We start from the raw sequence: 24,198 nt of genomic DNA, 5'->3' as shown, positions 1-24,198 counted from the left end.
ACAAACAGGTGCAGCTTGTTTATAAACCCTATTAAGTTCAGTTTTCTTTTCTTGCCCAGTTAAGTTGGAAGGGTAAACATAATACTTAATTAATAAATAAATAGATTATTATGCGTAAGTTTCATTAAAGAAAATCTAGAAGAAAAAAAAATAACATGAAGGTGCTTTTAATGTTATAGAAATACAATCTTGATTCTTTATATAAGATTTTCTTGTAATTTGCTAAATAATATCACTTTCATAAATCTCATCTTAAATCTTAGGCCCGTTTGTTTTTTTTAGAGATTTGAGTCTGAATCTGAATACCACATCTGAATGTTAAGAGGTGGTTCAAATGTCTGAAATCTGAATCATTAAGAGGTAGAGGCTAGAGACGAACCTCTAGTCGTCGGAGATGAAGCCTAGTCTCCGGGTTAAAAGTTAATGGAGGCCGGAGACAAACGTATGTTTTTTTTTTGGGTTAAGGGGTTTTCAGGCCCACTAAAAGCTCTTACTTGTTCAGATACTATTAAGACGCTGAACCTCTTAATGCCAGAAAAAAAACAAACAGCCCCACGTCTGATTACGTTTGACCGAATCAGACGTTTTCCTCTATTCAGAGAAAATAGGCAAAAACAAACAGGGCCTTAATCTTAAATATATATAAACAAAATATTTAAAATCTTTATGGTTGCTTCTCAACCTCTCTCAAGCCACCAAATTGTTTTATTTGTAAATTTAGGTTTTTTATGCATTTGACACGAATTCACGCGTATGGACCTCACCAAACTCATATAGCCCTTAAACGGGTTATAATAGCTCATTATAATAAAATAATCTCATCAAATGTTTGATTTGAAAATCCTTTAAAAATACTGTTACAATAAACAATTTTATAGTAAACAAAATAAGCGGGTCATAGGTCTTATCAAACCCGGATAACTTTTAAACGAATTGTAACATCTCATTTATCTGTGAAACGTTTTCATCATCAAACCAAAAGTATATCAGTAACTTTCTTACTATAAATAAAGTTAAAATCCAAAAAATATATATAAATATTGGAAACGAAAAATGTAAAATGACTTCCATAATAGGGGTGAGAAAAAAACATAATTAACCGAAAAACTGAACCGAAGCGTTAGCCGACGATTAATTTTTTGTTTTTTTAAACCGAATTTTTGGTTTTCTACCTATTTTTCGGTTTTTTTAAAATGGATAACCGAACCTAAACCTAAAAATCGGTTTTTCGAAAAACTAAAAAACTAAACGTCAGTTTTTTTCGGTTCATTTATTCAGTTTTGGTTCGGTTAATTCGGTTTTCTGCTCACCCCTAATAAAATTGTTTCTTAATTATAAATATCAACTTTTTAATAAAAAGTCGGACATTAATTTTTTATATTTTCATATTTTATAAGATTTTCATATAAAAAATATTTGATGAGATTAATTGTTAATTTAATGAGATGTTATAACCCGTTTAAGGGCTATTTGGGTTTGGTAAGACTCATACTCGTGAAGTTTCGGGTCAAATGCATGAAAAGTCTTTATTTACAAATAAAACAATCCGATAGCTTGAGAGAATGTAAGGAGGTTGCATTTATATATATATATATATATATATTTAAGATAATATTTGTTTTCTTATAATAAGATATATAAATTTTTACAAACAAATTGATTAACGATTTGTAACATGTTTATAGGGTTTAAGATCAAATGTGCGTTTTTTAAGAACTAGTGAAATCTTATGTAACAACAACCGATTTATGAGTTTGTAGGCGTTTTAAGCCATTTGGGTTGGATGGAGTCTAAAAGTTATTATTTTATAATGGAATTACTCCATAAACTTCTTTAAACTGATTTTGTTTATGTTGTTTATATATAATTTCTTATATTGATGATGTAAAAGTGAAGAATGAGTGAATAACATGCGAATAGCATATTAGAGTTACGGAGGACAAGAAATGAGGTGGTTTATAGAAGGACGTAGACGATGCTAAGGAATGTGGTGGGTGAAATAAAATCGTTAGCGTTTTCATGGATAAAGACCTGATCCAAAAGGACGCTAAATTAGGAGATTGGAGACGGTTTGAATTTTGTTAATGCAATTTTGGCTTACGTCCCTTAGGTGATGTACTTTGGTGTTTCGGGGTGTATCATTGATTGTTTTCTCGATCTTGTATAAATTACATAGCTTAGTTGGCCTTTCAAGAAAAATAATATTTATAGTTTTGCCTATTTTAAAATTCTAAATCATTTATGTAGATAAAATGGGTAGAAAACGGCGTGAGACGTTTTATATATCAATTTAATCGTGATAAAATGCCCCACCACAAATCCACAAATACTATAATGGATTTTGGAACATGGCGCAATTCATGCATGTTTATTATCATTTTTACTTTACTTAAGTATTAATCACAATGTATCATATATTCATAAGTACTTAAAACGATTTTACACTAAACACAATTACACATGGTGTCTTTAAGCATTAAACAAATATTCATAAAGGAACATGTTGATGCTCTTGTCATCATGACAAAACAAGAAAGGGAACAACCACATGGAGGTAGAATATACATAAATAATTATGATATGCTCAGATTTATGTTCGAATATATTGGGAGGGATGTGCAACATCTTCACTGATATATCACTTCATAAATATCCTTGTGTTTATTATGGGTTTGGTTATACTTGTACATTAAAAAAAAAGTAAGGTATGTAAGGTTGAATGTAAACACATCGGTTACTTTGGGGACTTTTGAGTCAAGTGAAGAAAGTATGGGGGGCCTTTTAGCACTTGATAGATAGTTTCTCTCTCATCATATCATGGGTCCATTGGATAAGGAGGAAGGCCATTAATAATAATAATAATAATAATAATAATAATAATAAAGTTTTGATGTTGGAGCACATAACTGCAAGTGAAGTAGCCGGGTATGGAGTGGGTGCTCTGCTTCTATGTGCCACCATTTCCGCACCAAAGATCGATTCTTTCATCTCTGCTTCCCAACGCAGGTCAACTCAACTAACCCTTTTTCTTTTCATTCATTTTAACCCTAAATTCAATCTTGTTTACGGGTTTTTGATGAATCAAGACAAATATTATTTATTTTAGGGTAACTTGTTGGAAGAATAGTTGAATTCTTATGATATATGCACTATTGTTTGATATATAGAAAGTAGATCTATGTTATGCATGATTGTGCAGTCTTGTATTGTAGACATGTTGTTTATCAAGGCTTGTAACTCATAACCTGAAATAGCATAATTCATAATATTCATAGCTTCATCATCTCTTGGATAAAATCTTATGGGCTTGTTGCCATCTTAGAAATTTACTTTATATTCACATGATCCAACTAGGAAAATGGTGTTTATTATCTAATCTAATTGTTTTTATATGCATTAGTATAAGCTAATGGTGGAAAATTGTTACTCTAAAAAGAATAAATCAAACTAAACTTCATATATACAACTAACGATTAAACAATCTTAGTTTTCTTTATCTTCTTGTCATTGTATAACAGTTGTCACTAATTAATGTATAATACTTCTTTTATGTTTATCTTGTAAATGCGATCATTCGATTTAACTTTAAATATGCATCTTATAATTATAAAGTAATGTATGTTAAAGTAGTTTAGACTGAGTCCATAATTAATTACACAATCTATCATTCGATTAATTTAAAATTAATTCGTTAAATTTATAAGCTACCCACTAAGATAACAACTAATCAAACTTAAAAACACCTTTGCTACATGATGCTTCTTGCATTGCTATCAGAAACTTTCCGGGAATTTGTACGGGGCCATCGAAACCTAACTTGCAGTGGAACGACGTGATGTTCTTCACCACATCTCCACCGTTTAAGGACGGGAACGTAAAATCTCCCTTCACCGTCAGATAAGGTTGCGGTTGCAACAAAACACTAGTCACTTCAGAGGCTTCCAAACTTGATAGAGGAGTCGACGTTAACGGGAGCGCCAAGGGAACCTAGTCAGAGCTACCAACCACGAAATTCGGGCTTATCACATTTTGCATAGTAAACCAACCATAGTGAATAAACAACCCAAAATCAGCGTCACAAGTTCCTTCACTTGTGACGTTGACCCCGACCAAGTTAAAAGTGGGCAACACTGCAGTGTTCGGGGTTAACTTCAGGGTATTCTGGCCTGCTTCGTACTCGACTGTGAGTGACGAAGTTGATTGAATTGTTGTACTGACAATATAATCAAGAAAATCTCCGAAGTTTATGGTGTGGCTGAAGTTGGTACGGATAAGGGCAGGGTGCGCCGGTGTGGTGATGAGACGTACGGAGAGTGTCCGCCCACATGATCGTGATTGAAAGGGCGATCAGCATGAACACCACCACAGAGATGATAATACATCGTCTGCAGTTGGTGGGTGCCGGTGGTGAGTTAGAAGTCTAATCGCATAATGAGTTCATGTTGAAAAGATTTTGATCAGGGTTTTTTTGTTGGTGTGTATTATTGTTTTTTAATCCCGAGAATGTGTTTATACGGACACCGCTTTGTGGCCCACAAAAAATGAGATGTTGGGTAAACTCAAATCTCCTTTTTAAAAGACTTTACGTACATACATATCAAATCTCATTTTTTGTGGGCCACAAAGCGGTGTCCGTATAAACACATTCTCGGGATTAAAAAACAATAAAACACACCAGCAAAAAAACCCTGATCAAAATCTTTTCAACATGAACTCATTATGCGATTAGACTTCTAACTCACCACCGGCACCCACCAACCTCATACGATGTATTATCATCTATGTGGTGTTGTTCATGCTGATCGCCCTTTCAATCACGTGGGCGGTCACTCTCCGCACGTCTCATCACCACACCCTCCGTTATCTGTACAAACTTCACCCACACCATAAACTCTGTAGATTTTTCCTGATTATATTGTCACGACAATTCAATCAACTTTGTCACTCACACTCGAATATGAAGCAGACCATAATACCTTGAAGTTAACCCCGAAAACTGCAGCGTTACCCACATTTAGCTTGGTCGGGGTCAACGTCACGAGTGAAGGAACTTGTGACGCTGATTTTGGGTTGTTTATTCACTATGGTTGGTTTACCATGCAAAATGTGATAAGCCCGAATTTCGTGGTTGGCAGCTCTGACTAGGTTCCCTTGGCGCTCCCGTTAACGTCGACTCCTCTATCAAGTTTGGAAGCATCTGAAGCTATGTTGCACGGGAACTGGTACGGGAAACGGCAAAACTCATAAAATCAAGAAACGGGTACGACAATAAATACATATAAAAAATAAATATATATATTACATAGGTAATTAATTATTAGTAACAAATAAATATATAATTTTTATTTATATATAATGTCATTTAAACATTTTATGTATAAAATTACAAGTTGAAGACCAAATGTAAGCTAGTCTAGAGAGTGAGGGTTAAATGTTAAAATGCATAACCTAATTTAAGACTATTTATGTAAATGTTAACAAAGTTTAGGGACTAGATGCAAACAATTAAAAGATAAGGGGGGTTTATTGTTTAAACCTAAACTTATATTATTAAAACCTAAAACAGCCGCCAACCACCTAAAACAGCCGACCAGCCTTCTTCTTCTTCTTCCGTTTTCCGACGCCGGAATAGTGTATGAGGCGCCGGAATTCATTGGATACGGTCTGGAAACCTTTAAAAATCGTCCCGAAAGTTCTGGAAACATATCGAAACACCGTTTGACTTTTCGAAACGGTCAACGACCGTCCCCAACTTTAAGGAAACGGTCAAGAAACGTTTTCGGCCGTCCCCGTCGGCGTTTCCGTCCCCGGCGAGTTTCCGGGACGGGGTATGGCAGGTTGGTCGCGTTTCCGTGCATCAGAGCTCTGAAGTGACTAGTGTTTTGTTGCAACCGCAACCTTATCTGACGGTGAAGGGAAATTTTACGTTCCCGTCCTTAAATGGTGGAGATGTGGTGAAGAACATCATGCCGTTCCACTACAAGTTAGGTTTCGATGGCCCCGTACAAATTCCCGGAAAGAAACTGATAGCAATGCAAGAAGCATCATGTAGCAAAGGTGTTTTTAAGTTTGATTAGCTGGTATCTTAGTGGGTAGCTTATAAATTGAACGGATAAATTTTAAATTAATCAGATGATAGATTGTGTAATTAATTATGGTCTCAGTCTAGAACTTTAACTTTTATTACTTTATAATTATAAGATGCGTTGTTTAAAGTTATGTCACATGCTCTTGTCTTTGTGTTTCTCCTTTTGTCTTTATCTTGTATGTTACACATACGCTTTCTCTTTTTTCTTTATTAATGTATAATATGTGGGTTTTTTATCACCCCCACGTTCTCACCGAATAATGATTAAAATGTGAAAAAAACGAGTGACCAATTTAGCTAAATTTTTTGTTTTAAATGGATTCACACAAAATGCACACGTTTAACCGTTTCAGGCGATTACCCATCCCCAGAACTAGGAAGCGATTGTATGACATAAGATCCGATACATATTGGGACTACATAACGGGGCATAACCATTAGACACGACCCAACTATAGATCATTGGGCTCGGCCCAATTCACCAAACCCACAAAATATTTTAATTTTATACTTCACCAATATATGTTTAAGAATGCCACTTAGAGCAAATTACATCTAGCGTGCCAACACACACTATTATGATCGCACTTACAAGATAAACCTAAAAGAAGTATTACACATTAAAAAAAACTAAAATTGTTTAATCGTTAGTTGTATATATGAAGTTTAGTTTGATTTTGGATTAAAAATATTTGCCATGATACTTCTCTATGATTTGCTGAGAAGCATTATTTTACAATTTATGGTGTTTTATTTTTGCATTTTGGAAAAGAAATGATTGCTGATTGCTTGCGATGAAAAAAGTCAACTACTCTTCACACTTGGTTTTTGTACTACAAACTGATCCTCACTTTTGCAAAATGTGACTAATTTCCAAGAATTGTCATTTTAGATAAATTGTGTAAATGCAAACGAAACAATTGTACATGGTTTTTTGGTCCAATATATCATTTTCGTTTAATGGTTAACAACTTAACGTGTCTTGTTCCAAAAGAGTAACCTTACTAGTTGCTCAAGGCTTGAAACTTTAACTTGTCTGCCTTCTTGGTAAGGATTGAATATCCAAATTCTTGATTTTGATAGCCTTGTCGTCTCTTGGATGCAATTTGAATCTTTTTAATGTGCTTGTTATGAAATTATTTTCATTGTTTTGATGGAATCTTGAATTTTTTTCATTAACTTGTATCAACTTGCAGTCTTAGATATATGTTTTGAGTTGGCATGATCCAAATAGGAAAATAGTTGTTATGATCTAATTGACTAATTGTTATTTTACATTATAGTATAAGGTAATGGTGGAAAATTGTTACGTACTCTCAGAAGTATCTAATTTTGACTTTTAATCATCTCATGGATACAATATTGAAACCTTTTTCATGTGCTTGTTATCTAAGTATCATCTTAGATATTACTACTAGGAGCTGCATACTTAATTTCACTAAAAACTGATTGATAGAACCCAAAAGTTGAAATATTTGTTTTATTGAAATAACAAGATAGTTGGCCCGATTCGAGAGGGGCTAGTCTCCGATTTAACCAATCGAGATGGTAAGTCTCCAACTAAATTGTGTACACATACTTTATTTGTCCAAAATATGTGTGAAGTGGTGCTATTCTTATATACTTTTTTTACCAGAACAGTTGTTTCCTTCACCGTTGCGAAAAATCACAGTTTTTCTCTTCATATATGCAAACATATTAGTTTGTTTATGCAGCTCATTAGGCATGTGCAAGAGATGTGGTGATCTAAAGCTGATCGCATGCTCAAATTGCAAAGGTTCGGGATCACTCAAACAAGGTGGCACATTCGGTGAAGTTTCTTTCATAGGCGATAACACAAGGACGAGTTCTTTATCCTGCAAAAAATGTCGATCTAGAGGCCATTTCCCTTGCCCAGAGTGCTCTAAAGTTCCTACAGCTTAAATCGATTTCGGTTTTCAGATTTTATATAAAATCATATATTGTTATGAATTAGTCATGCACAATAATCTTGTAACATCTATGATATAATATTGATATATTTGTTAATGTGTGAACCAATAACTATAAACTTTTTGAAGATAAATGCTTATTGTTGTGAAGGGTCACATCCATGTTTGAAAAGAAGTGCAAATATCCGAAGAACAAAGGTTGTAAAATCTAGCTGACCGGGTATTATGTACAAGTGGAACGGATACCCGAACTGACAAAAAACCAGTACAGTTACTTTCTTCACTTTGTCGACCTTAGATCAGATTATTACCTGTGTTTTACAGGCATGTGGGCTACCTCTTCAACTAAGATTCTGACATGTATGCCAAATGTATTTATGCACCTAAATCCATTTATTTGAACCACAATACTCCCTCACTTGTTATATATTTTTTTTCATAATAAAATTGTTTTAAATTATATTAATTATAAAAATTTGTGTAACTTGTTATGAAAACAAATAATTTGTTTGTAAGATAATTAAACACAACATGCATTGAGAGTGGGGTAATGGTGCGGCCGGTACATGATCGGTGTGATCATGTAGACCCAACAGTGGTGCTTGAGGCGGTGGCATCACAATATCTATGATTTTGCCATCCTTCTTCGGAGTAGTATGTATGTTCACATAATTAACAGCATAAACGTACTTGATCAATCATTGCTATTCAACAATGTTCACATATATTGAAAAACTCGACACATACATGCATGAAATGATATTTGAAGACAAGATCAAAATATGAAGAAACTAATATCTCATCCATATTCTTTCAAATCATATATGTAACATCATAGAATATGACGTGCCATGTATATGTGCATAATTCTACAAAACATGATATTAGAGGGCATGACATCATGGATCATTGAAGAATAGTATGCCATGCGTATAGTGACACCCAAGTTATGCAAAGAGCCAAAGAGGCACCATCATTTACCGTAACTCCATCTAGGAAATGTGAAAAAAGGGCTTATACACTCTTATATATAAAACTTTAAATATAAAACTAAGGGAGTGTACGTTATTGTACAAAGGTTCTCCTTATCATACAAAACGTAAAAATCAGTCTTTCCGTGTCATGATTATACATGAAGTGAAATAATTACGCATGGATGGAGTAATAATAATTACACACGAAGAATATTAATTACGCATGAAGAAAAATAATCGCACATGAAGTAAATAATTACACGTTATACACACAATACATCTGTGTTTTTCTAAACCATTTTTTAAAAGTATAACATTATGGTACTCAAATTAAAGAGAATAAAACGTTGAGTTTCATATTACAAAGTTATTAACATTTTAAAAAGGCGAGGAAATTTGAAATATGCCAAAAGTTGTGCATGATCTAAATTTTGTATTTACATATTATGTCACTGTTTATTTGTTTTAAATGAAATCACTGATCGACATATAATCATTCTTAAGAAGCTTATGTGTTTAAACTTATATGAAGCTATATTGACCTAACAAATCCAGGAAAAAGAAATCGTGATTCGTATTATAAGTTTTAAATAAAGTTATCAAGCATATCTCTATATTTTTTTTTTTTTGAACGGCAACCTTCTCATTAATCAAAAAGGAGTACACGAACCCAGCAAGAAGCTGAAACAGACACAAACAAAACACAGGGGAGCATCAACAACAACCTACACCTAAACACCCAACACCAAGTAGCAAGGAGCAAAAGGACCTAGACCACCCATGAACCTATTCACTTGAAGAAACGAGACCTTCTTGAGAACAATTTGACCAAACCCCTTTATCTCTGCCCCCCCCCCCCCCCCCCACCCACCTTACTTGCACTCCTGCCAAGAATCATTTGCACTAATCTATTTGCATATCTCTATATCTATTTGCACTAATGTAATTCAAATAAAAATTAGATGCATATAAAACCCCCAAGTTAAAAGATTATACATGGACAAAGACTGAAAGATAAATGCTTCTTCTTACACTAGGCCAACCTCTCATAACTCGACACGTGTGATGCGCATTGAAACAAGTGACAAGTGGGCATATACTTATCATCACTTGGTGCTTGCTTGTCTTTCTCAAGTAGGTTAAAGAGCATTAAGTTTGAAGTAAACACAAATCTTGAACCCTAAAAACAACAAAATCCAGCAACCCCATCTCAGTTTCTTTATATCTTTCTCATAAATCACTCACAGAAGTTCAAGAAATTACAAGTTGTTTTTTTTATAAAGTTTGAGGTTTTAAAGAATCAAGAAAAGCCTAAACTAGATAGATATTAATATAGGGAGGGGAAGAGTGGAGTTGAAGAGGATTGAAAACAAGGTAAACCAGCAGGTGACTTTTGCTAAAAGAAAAAATGGACTTCTAAAAAAAGCTTATGAGCTCTCAGTTCTTTGTGATGCTAAGGTTGCTCTCATCATCTTCTCTAACCGTGGCAAGCTCCATGACTTCTGCAGCAACTCCAAGTATAGATTCATTTCTCTCTCTCTCTCTCTCTCTCTCTATATATATATATATATATATATATATCTATATCTATATCTATATATGTATATCTATATGTGTGTGTGTTGGTGCATGTTTTGCAGATTTGAGGATAAAGAACATCCTTTTGTTGTTGGTTTGATGATGGTTTAATTAGTTAGAGTTTTGCTCTTGTAGGGTTAGATTTAGGCTTTTGTATTAATCCATTCACTTAAAAATCTTAATTAGTCTTAAGTTTAATTTATGAAGCATCTGCTAAGAAGTTAAACTAATCTATTTTGCATGTTTATATATTGTAAACATATATGTATGATGCCTTGATAATAAAGGCATGAAAATTAGAGGCAAAAGGTGTTGTTTTGGGAATGACTCATGCATAAATATAGCATATATATGTAGGTAGGTATAACATACATATTATAATAAGTAATGCACAATGTGACAATACACAAATCAGGAGGAGTTAGAGACCGGGTTAACTCTACAATTACCTCAACCCTAGGAGGCTAGGATCAAGTAGGTAGCTTGCCACTTTCTTTATAGGGATAGAATATATGTGTGTCTTACCCGCAGGGTATTTTAATTTGCCATTAGTAAGCTCACAAATAAGGCAGGTCTAGCAAGTTTTAATCAATGCATTTGGTGGGTTCTAGACATATTCCATGACATTTCATCTTTTTGAGACAAGTGCCCCTCATTTGTAGTTTTCCGGGTTATTAATTAATTAAAGCTTTGGCGTTATTCACAAAAAGGGTGATAACGTTTTAACATACTAACCAACAAACCTAAAACTTGACTCTCATTTGAACTAATTTTCACTACTTCATGGCGTTTGCTATTGTGTATATGAAAGAATGTTACAACTTAGAAGTCTAATTTTGTTGTGCTTCATTTGTGTCTTTTTTTTACTGTCCGCCCGTGTTGCATGATGCACTTCAAGATACATGAACATATTCGATCAATAGTAATGACTAGCAACAATAAGTCTAAACAACCTTTCTGATTTCACTAAAATGATAAAAGGAAAAATAATATAATATACCTAAAAGCCTCTTTTCATTCATGAGTTTGTCCGTTTTAATTAACTCAGTTCAAATTGGAAACACTTATGTTATAGGGCTTTCATTATTTAACCTTTTATCATTGGTTTGACTAGCTCCGTCCAAATATTCAGTTAAATCCATAAATGTGTCCTTCACGTGAGGGCCATTTCTATCCATTTCCCCTTTTCGCGTCCAAATATTCTATAAAACCCAGTGACCTGTCACTAGCGTCTCCCACTTTATGTTACATTCGTCTACTACACCTTGAGGATCAATCAATACAGACAGTTTTTGAAGAAAATGAAAAAAAAAAATGGCGGACGGTAGTGATGGGTCGTTGAGTTTTACATAGTCTTTGGACATAGTAAATGGACAGAAATGCCCCTACTCGAGGCACGTGAGGGGTTTAATATAATATTTGGACGGAATTAGTAATTAGTTGAAGGGACTCAAATGGTTAAAAGTAAAACCTTAGTGACAAAAAGGGTTGAAAATTACAATTTTAGGCCAAACCGGTTTAAATGGCCAAACCTCAAAAACGAAATAATACACTCAAAAACTTAAGTTTACTGTTACAATCCTTTTGAAACAGATTGCATGTTAGACTCATGGTCATCTATCTTTAGGATACAATTGTAACACCCCAATTTCGGGTATTACAACAATATATCCAACAACATAACCGAAGTAAACTAAACTAAGTTACTATATTATAGTAGCTACAAACTAAAACTCTAAAACAAATTAGAGGTAAAAAAACATGAACAGGCTCGAAAAAGTTTGTACTTGGTATGTGTTAAAACAAGGACAACTCTTTACTTATATACAAGAGGATGGAATGTAAAGAGTCATAGGACATGAATCAAAGTTCATTACTTTGCTGTTAAAAGTAAAACTAAAATGGCTAAACTAATTTATTGATACTCTTAACACCTCTAAGTATAACAACATTTAAAACACTATTCAAGTAAGTGATAGTATCTTTCACTTAGCCAGGAAACCTGCAAATATGTATCTCCTATAGCTACATCAAACTTTATGAGCATCATGAAGTTCATCATGATCACAGGGAAAAGATACAATGTGCACGATTGTTGGACGCTCACGTGAAATTCGTTTACCATGAGAACACACTAAATAATTTTTTTTATTTAAATTAAAAATGTTTATTATGAAAATGATAAACAACAGTTCCTGCCACGGTCCTTTTTAGATTCTTACTCCTACATAAAATTAACAAATGTATTGTTGTAATGGACAAACCTTAACTGAACTTGAGAAAACTTATGATAGCATGCTCAAGATGCTTGAAAGATACCATAATTGCACTTATGGTTCAATGGAAACCGGCAGATCAACCCCCAACGCCGAGGTAGCTTCTAGTTTCTTCAAAGTGTCATTTTCCATAGTTTTCTCATCCATATTTTATATTTACGTTAAATGTACTATATTTAGCAAAACAGCTACACCGAGTACATTAAACTGAAAGCCCAATATGAGTCTCTACAACAGCATCAAAGGCAAGTTTCATTAGGCTTTTTACAATATCATAACTTATATGTACTCTGCTAGTGAGGCTTAATTAGTTATGTGATTTGTATCTATAAAAGGCAAACATTCGGGGAAGATCTGGACGCACTGAGTCTTAAGGAACTTGAACAACTAGAGCGTCAACTAGACTCTGCTTTGAGGCAAATCCGGTCCACGAGGGTAAATGTTTTATGGAAACTTAGTAAATATTTGTTCAGTAAGATTGATTCTTGTCTTTAAATGCAGACTCAATCAATGCTATATCAGCTCTCTGAGCTCCAACTTAAGGTAAGAAATAAGTAACTAAATAACTTACTCTTGAATGACTGATTAAATTAATTACTAGTGATGATCAATGAGATAACAGGAAAAGATGTGGATTGAAGCTAATAAAGATGTCACACCCCGACCAAAGGCGGCGGAACATGCCGGGGTGCAACGATTGCTCATAAGCGCATGACACTATTTAAAGCGACAATATTTAACAAACTCATTTCATTTCACAACATCGAAAATGTCACATAACCAAATATTCATAACTCAAATACAACAAAATATAACAAAATATAGCAAATCAAATATTGTTCATTTTTGCTAATATCCTAACGGTATTTGTGATGTTTTCTTCACCGAACTCCATAATCAACCTAGATGCAAACCTGTGACATTTCATAAAATAAAGTTTATCAACACAAAGGTTGGTGAGCAATTCATAAGTTTGAACAATAGATATATAGTATGAAAAGCCACAAAACTAGTATACAAAACCATAAATAATAGCTATAAACTTGGATAAATAGTTATCGCTAACAAGTTAGCGACACCCAACTATAAGGGGTTGCCAAATAGTTTAAGATTTTATAGTTATCGTTAATTGCATTACGTTAACGACACCTTGCCATGAGGGGTTGCCAAATGGTCTAGGATTTATAGTTCCACCATCCAAAAGCGATAAACACATAGTCAAATAAGCATAGAACACCAAATCGAGCAATTATTCAAGTAAGGTATACAACAACGTTTGTGGTTTAAGACCCAAGTATAAAACATTTAGTTTAGATAAGTTGAAATGTCACCCCCAAAATAAAAGATAGAAAACGGGGTATGAAGTTACAATCAAGTAATAAACTTGAAAGATTGATTATTTGGAGATTTGCCGGAACGACGAGTTTAACGTATGAAGCCTAAATAAAAGAAAATCTTGGATTTAGAAAGGTTGTCTTGAAGATCTTTAAATAAAATAATTGTTGCAAAAACTAATCAATTAAAGTTCAAGGTTTAAAATGTAACTATTTAAGAATTTATAATAATAACTCTTTTAAAAAATGTAAGTTTGCTCAAAACCGGGTTAAAGTATCTAACCTTAATATTTACTTAACCAATGTTAAGTAATAAGGTGGGGAAAATGCTAAAATGCAAGTTCCATTAGGCTAAAGATACTAAAATGGGTTTTTAACGAGTGTTCGGGTTGTCGGTTCGGGTCTTGACAAATGGTCAAACCCAAAGTCAACTTTCCAAAATATTAATTGTTATGAGATAACTCATTAAAACATACTAACACTTAACCAAGTATGTAGATCTATTGTTTAGAACTAACAACGCACGTTAAGCGAGTGTTCGGTTTTGTCGGTCCAAGCTATGTTATGAGATCAAGTTGGATCCAACTATTCCAAGTACTTAAAAAAATAATTAAAATCAGTTTGTAAACTATTTTTTTAAAGAAATATACAAGTCTTGATAACTAAAAACACACTTGTGTGTCTTAAGCGAGTAAAAGTCGGTATAGTTCGGTCTCCATCTCACAAATAGTTCATAGATGGTTTCTACATGCCCAAATATCATAGAACTTGTATATTGGTTTATAAATGAAGAAAACTTAAATTTTACAACAAAAAAAGTTAACTACAAGTCTTTTAAGCAAAAGGTCCGGTTTAGTTCGGTTTCCATCACCCAACGAGTTCATAGATGGATTCCATATGCTTAATATCAAAGAACTTGTAAAAATGATTTTTGAAACTCAAATCTAGCAATAAACATGTTTAAACAACTATTTTAACAAAACTAGTAAACAAAAGTTCGGTTTCCGGTTTGGACTAGTTTCGGGTAAACCGAGGTTAGTCTTATACAAACCCACACCATGGAACTTGTAAATAAGATGAACAAACTAAAAGGTTAGAAGTTAGTCATAAGTGATATGTATAATAAGTTATGTGTGTGTAAATATATACCAAGAACACGAAGTCCTCCATGAAGCCTTGCCTTATGACATTCGAAACTTAACCAACCAAAGTCGGTGAAGTAACAAATAAAGGAAACAAGGGGTGTGTATTATATATATGTTGTACCACCATATTCAAGAGTTAGTAATGTTAGATGAACAAGTTAGAATGAAAGACTATAGTTAGTTTGACTTGAGAAGTCAAAACTTCAAAAAATACATAAGAAATAACAACCTTGAATCTATGGAGTTTGAGAGAGTTTTTTTGGAGATGTAGCAAGAGTAAAATGAAGAAGATGGGTGTGTATATATAGTGAAGGGTTGAGTATAAAGATTCTTTTATGGTTTGCATAAAAATGGGTATGTTTAAATGGTCAAACAATGCATAATATAAAAAAACAATATTTTATATATTTTATATATTTTAAATGACAAGATCCAATATTTTATATATTTGAAATGTTCGGGTTACAAACGGGTTGGGTTTACATAACAAAAGTGACCCGAAATTGACGAATGTCACAAAAGATATGCATGATAAGGTAATACCACACGTTTAATGAGAACTAGATTGCAACAAAAGCTTTTATTTTCATTGGAAACAATCATAAAGATTACATTGTTTTGGCAGCTAGAACAAATTTATGCAGAAAATCGAGCCGGACCATCATGGGCAGGAGGCGAACATGGTTATTCATATGAACAACAAAACCAACATCCTCAATCTCAAAACTTTTTCCAGCCTTTGGATTGCAACCCCAATTTACAAATCGGGTAAACTTGTGGATAATATATTTTGTGCGCTTAATTTGTTCCTTTCGCGGGTCTAATACTTATTTTTTGTTCTAACTAATATCTAAATTGTTTTAACTTACAGGTATGATACCCTTGGTTCAGGACATTTAACAGCTACAACAAATGTAATGCACAATGTGAATGGATTAGTCCCTGGATGGATGCTTTGACTTTGACATGGTAAACTTTTTTCCATTTTTGGTGATAATAAATCTACATTCTACATTATTATGGATTTGGATAATACTTTTGTCTGATCAGTTTGGGGATTTATACAAAGGGTATGTAAGAATTTTTTATTATAATAAGAATCAAGATGGTGGATGAATGATGATCATAGTTTTTTGTTTATGAAGTTTTACTCTTTCAAGATAATTTAAAGTTGATGTCCTTTTGACAAGTTTGGAAGAAGAATAAAATGTCAAAATTTCCATGGGTAACATATTCTGCTTCTTGGCAGAGAAAGTACAAATGTGTCTACTAAGCTGATGGCAAGATTATGTTTTAGAAGTGTCGAGCTGACCGGTTGAATTGTTCCAACCGAAAAAATGAAACGTATATTATTCATATAGTGAAAACATCGAACCCTAACACAACTTGAATCTTTAAAGAATGATTGTTAACGTTTTACATACTTGATCTATCGTTGCGACTGTCGGAAACATCGATACCCTAGGAACCCTTATACGGCATCGCTTTGACCAATTATCAAGTTTAAATTAAATACATGTTAACTAAAACACTAAACATACTTTATTATGCTTTTTTTTTTTTTGAAACTTTACTGCACAAGAAACAGTAACAGAAGCACAACAAGATGCAGATTCTTAAAAGTTAAAACCCCAAACACCCAAATTACATATTTAATACATCTCTAAATTAAACATCTACCACCTCTCCCAATTAACACTTGACCACTTTGATCGATGGCGAACCCATAAAAAACTTAATGGTTTTAACTCGCTTAATAAGTCCGAACGTTTGCCTGCTTCCTCTCGAACATCGTTTCATTCCTAGCTTTCCAAATGCACCACATTGTTGTGAGAAACCGTGTGACCCAGGCATGACATGTTTAACCCATTTATCAAAATGTGTCAGGAGGGTTGACGTGTAATAATCAATTCAGTTGTAAACGTGTTAATCGAGTTGGTGGATTTTGAAAAGGTGGGTGAATCGTAGGGGTGTGTATGGCTCAGCTTGGTTGGGTTTGGACCAAAAACCGAAATTCAGTTTTTGAATTTTTGAAAACTGTTTGGTTTGGTTTTTTCGGTTTTGCCAATTTGTATTTTTAGGTCAAAAAATAAACTGGCTCAAAATAATGGATTTTGGCCTAAATCATTTTAATATTGAATAACTAATAATTATTATACATTTGGGCTTAAAATATTTGAGTTACATATCTATTAAACTTGTGTGTGTGTGTTTTTCTTTTTATTTGCTTGTATGATAGTATGAGGAAATGTTAACAAAAAGTATGATGATGCCAAACGATTGAAGCATTTTTAGAAACATTCTACTTATAGTAATCGAAGAAAAAGAAGAGAAATGAGTCCTAGAGAATATAGTGGAAATGTGTTCCGAATCTTAGAGAAGAAACACTTTAATCTAGTATATTTCGACATCAAAAAACTTGGCTATTAGTGTAATAGACAACGTGGTGCTTGAAAAAACTATTGCCACATTGGTTGAACATGTAGATTTTTTACTAGAAGTCAACACCAATGAAAGTGGTAAGTTTTATTACATACATTAGTAACTTGTATGACTTAATATCTTGTTTTATAAAGAAAGATATATTTGTAAAGTACTTGAAGGAAGTGGATCATCCAAGGTGGATGGATGTTCAAATGCTTGTATGAGAAAGAATGAATATTGAATGAGCTACATCAGGAAATTATGTAGACGACTATGGAGTCCTCGTTATGAGACACATGGAAACGTGGATGGGCATAACATACGTGAAATGGGATTGTGGGTTCCCGACTGAAGCAAGGAAGTAAAAAAAACAAAATTTAGTTTCACTTGTTTTAGTTGAATCAAACACAAAACGGGACATGAACTATGTAAGGCTATGTGTAATGGGCGAGAAAAGAGGGCGAATTTGGGCGATTTTGGTGGAGCACACCGCCCCCCTGGGCGAAATTTGGGCGATATTGGGCGGGGGCGAGATGTATTTGTCGCCTGTTCTTCCTTTCTTTTTATTATTATTATATTCTAATGTGTGTGGGTGATATATATACATACATATATATATATGCATATATTATTATTATATTACTATTGTAGCCCCTATACCATTACACCCCAAAAACAAATTCTCACCCCTTGCTGACTGGACGCCACACGACGCAAAACGCCCAAATTTGCAGTCCCTCCACTACACATAGCCTAACTCACTATACACTTGTTTTACAATTATTATTAAATTGTTTAAATCCAACAAAAATGTTTCTTTTATTAAATTGATAGTAAAATAAGTAATTGGTAAATAAGCAGAGGGGAAACATGTAGAGAAGGTTTGCGGTCCATACTCCATACCCTCCATCCTTATGCGATCATGTAAAACGCATCTTACATTGGGTACGTCATGCGTGGCCTTCAAGGCTTCCAAGGTGAAGAGGTATGTACCCGCCTCAACACCGAGCAAGGCGGGTCAATCCACAAGATAAAGACATTATGAAGGCACAAAGCCAAAACCTATGCGCATGGCGCATACAAAACATGCTTAGGCATCATATGCCCAGGCACACATATGCTCGCGCATCACATATGCGCGCGGCGCATCAGCGCGCGGCGCATATCACATGCTCGTGCATATCACATCTGCCTAGGCACACATATGCTCGCGCATCACATATGCGCGCGGCGCATCAGCGCGCGACGCATATCACATGCTCGTGCATATCACATCTGCGCATGAAATATCTGCGCGTGAGAATAAAGAGAAGACCTCGCGCATCCTCAGGATTGGCGCATATCACACATGCACATAATCGACCTCGTCCTTATCCAAATCAGGATTAGGGCAACATTGATTGTGCACGTCAGACAACCTTCCAGAAGGCATCTTTTTAAGGAGTAAGAATATGCTGATGTTGACAGCTGCCAAATGAAAGGTCGACAACTCAGCATGACACATGTGCTACCACGTGATTACAACCAACGAGAAAGCGCCAGGTGTCCCAGAGGACACGTGGCGCAGTGCGATTGGAGGAGGCCAACGAGGTTGAGCCCAACCAGTGGAAACCCTAGCACTATAAATACAGCATCAACTCCACTTTGATGAGGACATTCATACTCAATCATTGACAGTTACAGGCAGTGATATCACATTCAATCATATTGAATTACATTCACTCACAGTCAGTTACATACAAACACACAGTCACACAATCATACAGTATTCAGCTATTAAGCAATACTCTTGAGATTCCCTTACGGACACATTATTATCTTCTCCACCATATACTTATTCTCACGCCGGAGGGTTACCCCAAAGAGGAACCCTCTGTCCCTTTCTGAGGGGTAAGTTAACGGCGTTGTTCATTTTGTAGGTGGAAGAACACGGATCCAGAAGAACCATCGGTGAAATAGTACAATCAAAACCCGAGGAAAGTAGATCTGCTACCAGCGAGTAGATCCACGTTTCTTCATTGGCGCCATCCATGGGACATCGGCAATCAGATCTCATCAGATCTACATAAAAAAAATCAATCACCATGGTTTCTGGCGTTCGTAACGTTGATCAAGCTCTGGAGGATATTGAACGTGAGGGTGTTAACGACGGACAGCAGGTTCTGAGGGTTCCGCGTGATTCTACGCGTACCACCAGCAATCGTTTCTTCGTCACAACCCCTCACGGCCAGACTGAAACTCCTCCAGACGATCTCACGTTACAAAATATGGCCGGCGCGAAACTGAAAGGACCAATGGGTCCAGAAGAAGAAACAAATGATCCGAATGAATGGCTCATAAACGAGCAGCGGCGTCTGATGGAAAAGTACAATGAAATGGTCAAACAGAAGAAGCTAGCCGACCAAACACAAAGGCAAGCGTTTGATAAGCGGACTACAAAAAGGCCGCGCGCGCCGGAAGAAGGACATTCTGTTCACACTGCACACACTGAGTTCAGTGATGAAGAAGTGCATAGCATGAGGAAGACGCGGGATACTCATGCAGGAGGCTCACAGCTCCGCGCGCCTGTGAACATGGCGCCTGGAGCCAGAGCCGATCTGGATCTGCACATGCCGTACAGCCCACCAGTCAGAGGGCAAGTGGACGTAACCACACCCTACAGACCAGCCATCTTGGTGAAACACTCAAAGTTCACTGCGCGCATCGCGCAGGCTCCCATCCAGCACAAGACCAAGATGCCAAGTGGTTTGGGTAAGTATGACGGCACGACAGATCCAGACGATTTCTTGCAAGGTTTTTACAACACGGGAAACCTAGAGAGCTGGACGATGCCAACATGGTGTCATATGTTTGCTCGCTGCCTAACGGGCGCGGCGCGGGTATGGTTCGAGAGCTTGCCGACTGGGCAAATTGATGGGTTCGAGGAACTATTAGAAAAGTTCCAAGCCCACTTCGTACAGCAGCGCAGGCACACGCGCGATCCTGATGACATCATGCACTGCGTACGCAGGAATGATGAAACGATTGAAGATTACATTACTCGGTTCAATCAGGAGTCTCTGGCAATCGGAGGTATAACCGAGCAACTCCTGCGCGTGGCCTTTATACAAGGCGCGCGCAGTGATCAATTACGACGAGCTCTCGTAAGCAAAGATGGCATGCCCACCACGTGGGCCAAGTTAATGGAGGCATCGCGAGTTTTCGCGAGAAATGAAAAACAGATTGCCCAAGATAGGGCAAGAGAAAGAGCGCATCAGGCTGAATCACCGCGCAACAAAGAGAAGAGGGCCAAACAGAACTCTGTATGGTCCAGGTTGCAGCCAACAAGTTTTTCTTCCGCAGAAAAGCAAGCGCAACCAAGCTCACCCCAGCCCCAAAAAGATGTTCGTAATCGCAGGGAGGGTGACAAGAGGGAGGGCGGCAGAGATCCTAGCAGACCTCTGCCAAGAATATGGACTCCCCTCACTAAAACACCTTCACAGGTGTTAAGTACTGAGAATGTTCAATTCAAGCCCCCCAAGCAACTACATTACAAGGGACCGCAAAACAGTGGCAAATATTGTGAATTTCACAGGTCCCCGGGCCACAACACCGACGCATGCCATCATTTAAAGGATGCGATCGAGAAGGATGTAAAATCAGGCAGGCTGGCTCACTTGGTGAAAAACCAAAGAATAGAAGATGAGCAACCGGAAGGAGCCTCTGCCAGCAAAAAATACAAAAGAATCTGTGTGGCTGAGGGGGGACGACAAGGGCAGACGTCAAAAAAGAGAAGCGCGCAAATCCACGGAGATTGGCGCGAGCAGCAAGTCATCTTCCCAAGAATCAGGGGAGGCCCTTCAATAAGCAGTCCTCTCGTCATCACCACACACATTGCTCATTACGAAGTGTCAAAGGTCCTGGTGGACACTGGAAGCGAATCTGACATTATGTATGAGCAATGTTTCAGAAAGTTAGACCCGGCAGACCAAGCGCGGCTCGAAATTGTGAACGCACCAATCTGTGGTGTTTCAAATGAAATCATCCATCCCCTAGGCCAGATTCAGTTTGAACTAACTATGGGGGATGATGAGCACAAGCGAGCCGAAGTTGTCAACTTCTTGGTCTTGCCCACCACGTCATGCCACAATATGATCCTGGGTAGGGGAACGATTGCCCAATTTAATGCTGTACCGTCGCCAGCGCACGGCGCATTGGGGTTCCCTACACCAACAGGCGTAACATTTGTTTACCGCGATCATTTGTGCGCAGTGACAAGTACGCCGCGGGAAGGGAGAATGAAACTTCCAATGGCGGACAATGCGCCAGAGAAGTGGATTTTAAATCCAAAATTCCCAGAGCAAACGGTCACAATTGGCGCTACCATTTCAGACGAAACGAGATTGAGAATGAAAGGGTTGCTCACAAAATACACGTCGGTTTTCGCGTGGCAACACTCCGATATGACGGGGGTCCCGCGAGACTTGGCGCAACATTCTCTTAACACGTTCAAGTCGGTGGAGCCAATTGCTCAGAAAAAGAGAATCATGGGGGATGAAAAGGCGAAGGCCATGAATGAGCAAGTGGAGGACCTGTTGCGCGCAAACATCATCCGCCCAATCCGATACCAGACGTGGGTAGCCAATCCTGTGATGGTAAAGAAAAGCAACGGGTCATGGAGGATGTGTATTGACTTCAAGGACCTCAACAAAGCATGTCCGAAAGACTGTTACCCCCTCCCAAACATCGACGCAAAGGTGGACTCCGTGGCGCCATTCAAGCTCAAATGTTTCCTGGATGCCTACAAAGGCTATCACCAGATTCAAATGGCACCACCAGACGAAGACAAGACTGCCTTCAGAACCGACAAGGGTGTTTTTTGTTACACAAAAATGCCCTTTGGTTTAAAGAATGCGGGCGCCACCTATCAGAGACTTATGGATTCGGTTTTCAGTGAACAAATCGGAAGAAATCTAGAAGTCTACATTGATGATTTGGTGATCAAGAGCAGGGAGGAGAGACAAATGCTCAAAGACATCGAGGAAACTCTTCAGCGCCTAACGGAAGTTAACATGAAGCTCAACCCGAGCAAATGTACTTTCGGCGCGGAAGAGGGGAAATTTCTTGGTGTAATGGTCACCAAGGATGGTTTCAAGGTGAACCCTGAAAAGGTGGAAGCCATCCTTGACATGCCTTCACCATCCACCATGAAAGAGGTTCAGAAGCTGAATGGTAGATTGGTGTCAATCAACAGGTTCCTAGCGAACCACGCCAGCAAATCTACTCCATTCGTTAACACTTTGAGGAACTGCTTGAAGAAGAGCCAATTCAAGTGGACGCCTGAGGCTGAGCAAGCTTTCAGTGAGATAAAAGAATGTCTCATAAAGCTGCCCGCGCTAACAGCTCCACTTCCTGGCGAAACCCTTACATTGTACCTGTCAGCTGGAGACCGCGCCATCGGCGCAGTATTATTGGTGGATCGCAAGGGGATCCAAACGCCAATATACTATGTGAGTCGGGTGCTGACAGACCTTGAGACGCGCTATTCCATCATAGAAAAGTTAGTTTTGTCACTAACACACGCGTCGCCAAGCTCCATAGATACTTCAATGGTCATCCTATTGAAGTTCTGACTGGTTACAACATCCAGAAAGTCTTGCGACGCCCCGCGCTCTCCGGAAGGCTGACAAAGTGGGCGCTGGAATTAGGTGAACACATGATCACCTATAAGCCCCGTCCAGCAATAAAGGGTCAAGTTTTAGCGGATTTCATCACGGAAATCCCAGAGGGAAAGATTGAAGAAGCTCAGCGCGAGGTAGACCCTCCGCGAGCAAATGATGAAGAAGATGTTTGGAGGCTATTCACTGATGGAGCCTCCAACAGCGAAGGGTCCGGCGCAGGCCTCAAACTGGTGGACCCTGATAATCATGAATATACTTATGCTATTAGATTGGACTTCAAGAGTACCAACAATGAGGCTGAGTATGAAGCCCTGCTGGCTGGTCTGCGCATTGCGCGCAAGTTTGGAGTTAAAAGGCTAGAGGCCCATGTTGATTCTTACTTGGTAGCTGCTCAGGTCAACGGCCTTTATGACGCCAAGGAGAACACAATGCCTCTATATCTAGAGCAGGCAAAAAAGCTCGTTGAGCAGTTTGACTTCTTCAGAATCATACACATCTCGCGCAGCGAAAATAAGTCTGCTGACGCGTTGAGTAAGATGGCTTCAACTAATTTTGATCACTTTGGCAAAGATGTCAGGGTGGAAGTGATGAGCAACCCGTCAGTGCAAACGCAATCTGTCCTTGTAATTCATACAACCCCTTCATCCTGGATAACTCCAATAATGGAATTCCTGAAGGAGGGGAAGTTACCGGACGATCGCGCACAGGCGAGAAAGATAAGACACAAGGCGCAGAACTATGAACTACTTGATGGTACATTATATCGACGCTCTTACCTTGGACCGCTC

At 37.1% G+C, this 24,198-nt stretch overlaps 1 protein-coding gene and 1 long non-coding RNA gene across 3 annotated transcripts; both read left to right on the top strand.

Annotated features, from left to right (window-relative positions):
* The first annotated feature begins 2,841 nt into the window (after positions 1 to 2,841).
* Positions 2,842 to 8,081, top strand: LOC143636015 (uncharacterized). The gene is made up of 2 exons (XM_077103710.1): positions 2,842 to 3,006; positions 7,804 to 8,081. Exons 1-2 carry the CDS (start codon positions 2,891 to 2,893, stop codon positions 8,009 to 8,011), a joined length of 324 nt encoding a protein of 107 aa, XP_076959825.1. The 5' UTR covers positions 2,842 to 2,890; the 3' UTR covers positions 8,012 to 8,081.
* Positions 8,082 to 10,334: 2,253 nt separating this feature from the next.
* Positions 10,335 to 13,468, top strand: LOC143636014 (uncharacterized). Of its 2 annotated transcripts, XR_013154171.1 has the most exons (4): positions 10,335 to 10,510; positions 12,866 to 12,944; positions 13,028 to 13,282; positions 13,349 to 13,468. It is a non-coding gene; the product is annotated as an uncharacterized LOC143636014 (long non-coding RNA). The 2 variants fall into 2 exon arrangements; XR_013154170.1 differs by having other exon boundaries at positions 12,866 to 13,282.
* Positions 13,469 to 24,198: the final 10,730 nt, after the last annotated feature.

Source organism: Bidens hawaiensis, unplaced genomic scaffold (assembly GCF_021521415.1).
Source record: "Bidens hawaiensis isolate Kalapana, Puna unplaced genomic scaffold, B.hawaiensis_p1.1 tig00007761_1, whole genome shotgun sequence".
In the NCBI taxonomy this organism is placed as follows: Eukaryota; Viridiplantae; Streptophyta; class Magnoliopsida; order Asterales; family Asteraceae; genus Bidens; species Bidens hawaiensis.
The sequence above is the reverse complement of the archived record's forward strand: the minus strand, read 5'-3'. Positions and strand labels throughout refer to the sequence as shown.